The sequence below is a fragment of the Gavialis gangeticus genome, unplaced genomic scaffold, assembly GCF_001723915.1.
Source record: "Gavialis gangeticus isolate Ggan-Ray unplaced genomic scaffold, GavGan_comp1, whole genome shotgun sequence".
NCBI classification, from domain to species: domain Eukaryota; kingdom Metazoa; phylum Chordata; order Crocodylia; family Gavialidae; genus Gavialis; species Gavialis gangeticus.
This window is the reverse complement of record NW_017729031.1, coordinates 63,690,594-63,693,507: the sequence shown is the minus strand read 5'-3', so window position 1 is coordinate 63,693,507 and position 2,914 is coordinate 63,690,594. Positions and strand designations below refer to the sequence as shown.

Here is a 2,914-nt window from a genome sequence, read left to right as displayed (position 1 = left end):
GGCCCCAAGCGTGGCCCGTCAGCCCCGCGCCGCCCGAGCCCACCGCCCAGGACCCGCCGCTGCTGCGGGGCATCTTCGAGGTGGGGAAGAAGAGCTGCGACGTGGTGCTGAGCGCCGGGCGACTGCGCTGGAGCCCCATCCAGCCCGAGCGCCCCGCTGGTGAGCCCGCGGACGGGGCGGGGGCGAGGACCGGGACCAGGGGTCCTTCCTGCCGGGACCCCGGCTGAGGCTGGCGGGATTTGGGCTCCCTTGGGGGCGGAGGGCGCCCAGGGTGCAGGTGGGATGGCCTGGCAGGGGGGCAGCTAAGAAAGCTACGAGGCTCCCTTAGGGGGGTGCCTGAATGCAAACCCCTGGGGACTGCGGATGCCCAAACAGGACGGGGAGTTGGTGCCCACATCTCGGAGGGGGATGCTGCGCAGAGCACCGCTGGCCCTTGAAGGGCAGTGCCCACTTGGGCCCCTGTGCCCCTCTGCCTGGACACGGGAATGGTTTTGGGGGTGGAAGACAGCCCCGCAACCCCCCTCCCACTCAGAGATGGCGAGTTTGGTTAGAGCCAGGCATGCCTGATGTGCGTTGGGAATTGTGGGGGTCAGTAAGTGCACAGCAAGTGATTATTGGAGACAACCAAAGAAGAAAAGAGGGATGGGAGTAAAGGTCAAATATTTAGAGTGCGTGTACCGTGGGGTGATATGGAGCAGAGCATGTTGGGCAGTGCCCACTGGCCCTTGAGCAAATCCAAGGAGCCAGTGGATACTGCCCAGAGATGTGAGCGGTTAAGGGGCTGGAAGACAGCCCCACAGTCATTTGGGGGTCCCCTCTCCAGAGACCTGCTTCCTGCTCAGATAGATGGCAAGTTTGGCTCAAGCCAAGCCTATTTGCCACTTCAGGTATTTGTGGGTGAAAGGCCCACCAAGTGAAACTATAAGCCTACCTTAGAAAGGGAGGCTACTGGGAAAGTGGGAACTAATTCCTTGGGGCAAATGATAACAAAACAGAAATGGGACTGGAGTTCAAAGGTTTAAAACAGGTGCACCATGGGGGTGGGGGGACACTGGACAGTGCCTACTGGCCCTTTAACCAGTCCTAAAGATATCACTCTAAGAAAACCTTGCCTCTCGCATAATTCCTGGACTATTGTGGCTACAATATCACTCTAACACTACTATATCATTACAAAAGGGCATATTCTTAATATGCAGTTAAGTGTTTATTTCAGTCAGACATCTATTTCTGTAGCATGTTCTCTCAGGTATACAGGGAAGAGGGAACTCTGTAGTCATTACTGGGATAGCCAGATCATCTGTTCTCCTTTAGAGCTGGCTGTTGGATAGGAAACAAGTGCCACATTTCATAAGTGTAGAGTTGCTTATTGTATGAGGTGTTGAAATCTACATTGCTGTAGGATGTTGCTATGGCACCATCAACACATGCGAGTCCCTAATGATACTGTTTAGTTATAGGAAGGAATTTTGTGGAGTGGCATTGCCTACAAATAAATCCAGTGATTTTAAATATACTAGGCTAGGTTTTCTTCCTGTTACAACGGCATATTCTCTTTCAGGGTGATTCTCTGTACATCCCATACATATGAAATTCTTTGAATAGCATTGCAGAGCTTCAGCAACTTTCTGGATTGCAGGGGTTAATGGGTTTCTTACTGCGTCAAACACTCATAGTCAAAGTCACTATGGTTATGTCTAATAACACCTTTTGGAAGAGCCTGGGCATGCCCCAAAGAAATAAGCTCCACCCATTTGCACCTGATCTTCATGTTCCCATTTTCAGAGTAGATACAGCTACTCCTCTCTTAACATCATAGTTATGTTCTTGAAAAATGTGAGTTTAAGCTAAACGATGTTAATCAAATCCAATTAGGTCACAGTACTTACCTACTAGCAGGCAGTGGCCAAGCAATGTTATAACCGAACATTGTGCAACTTTAAATGAGTATGTTCTCTAATAGATCAGCGACATAATAATGAAACAAGGTTAACCGGGACGACTTTAAGTGAGGAGTACCTGTAGCTTAGAAGCCTCTAGCAGTGCTGGTGCCAAGTGCAGCATTTCTCAAGTGTATTGCATGTGCAGAACTATCACACTGGAAACCTGTGCATTTTGGCGCACGGACCAAGTAGGAGTGGGCAGGATGTATTTCTGAGTTCACCTCCATGTTTTTTCAGAAAGTAGTGTAAGGTAAGGCAGTGTTCTCTTGTACAGTACACTCCACTTGCATGAATAGCCTCTGGACTGAAGAAAAGGCTACAGTTATCGAAATTCAGTGTAAAAAATACATCTGAGCTATAGCTGGGGTGTCAAACTCATGCCTGTGGGTCAGATGATTGGTACAGGACTGGTCTACCAGCCAGCTAAATGGCACATAGCCAGTACTGTGGGCTGGATTGGGCTCATGCAGCTGTCTCTTCCCTCATGCCAGATCCAGAGCATACAGTGCTTCCTTTGGGAGCTGCCCTGCATGCAGCACCTGCCCAAACTCTTCAGGACGCATACCGTACATGGAGTCTGCTCCAGCCTCTCTGGGACTTCCACTGCATGTAGAGTCCACCCCAGACTGGCTCGTGGGAGGTGCCATGTGCGGGACATGTCCTAGAATAGCTGGATTGGGTATTATGTATAGCACACATCCTGAAGTGACTGGGAGGGGAACACTGCATGTGACACATGTTCTGGAGCCTGTGTAGTGAGCACTGGACCAGAATCCCCACATGCTTCATGTGGGTCCATTCTGGGCCTGGGGTCAGCACCAGGGCTAGATAATAGGGGTGCACTGATAGTGATTTTTGGGGCTGATACCAATAGCCAGTTTTTAAGGAGACATATCAGCTGATACCTATCTGATTTCTGATACCAGCCAGGCAGCTTGGAGAGCTGCATGCAGCTGGTAAATCTGGTGTGG

At 50.6% G+C, this 2,914-nt stretch overlaps 1 protein-coding gene across 1 annotated transcript in view; it reads left to right on the top strand.

Annotated features, from left to right (window-relative positions):
- Nucleotides 1-2,914, top strand: part of LOC109301627 (ceramide kinase-like protein) — a 97,646-nt gene that overhangs the window by 2,147 nt on the left and 92,585 nt on the right. Inside the window, exon 2 of the mRNA XM_019522862.1 lies at nucleotides 5-159. Within this exon, the coding sequence (XP_019378407.1) occupies nucleotides 5-159 (155 nt within the window). The remainder of the gene's footprint in view (nucleotides 1-4; nucleotides 160-2,914) is intronic.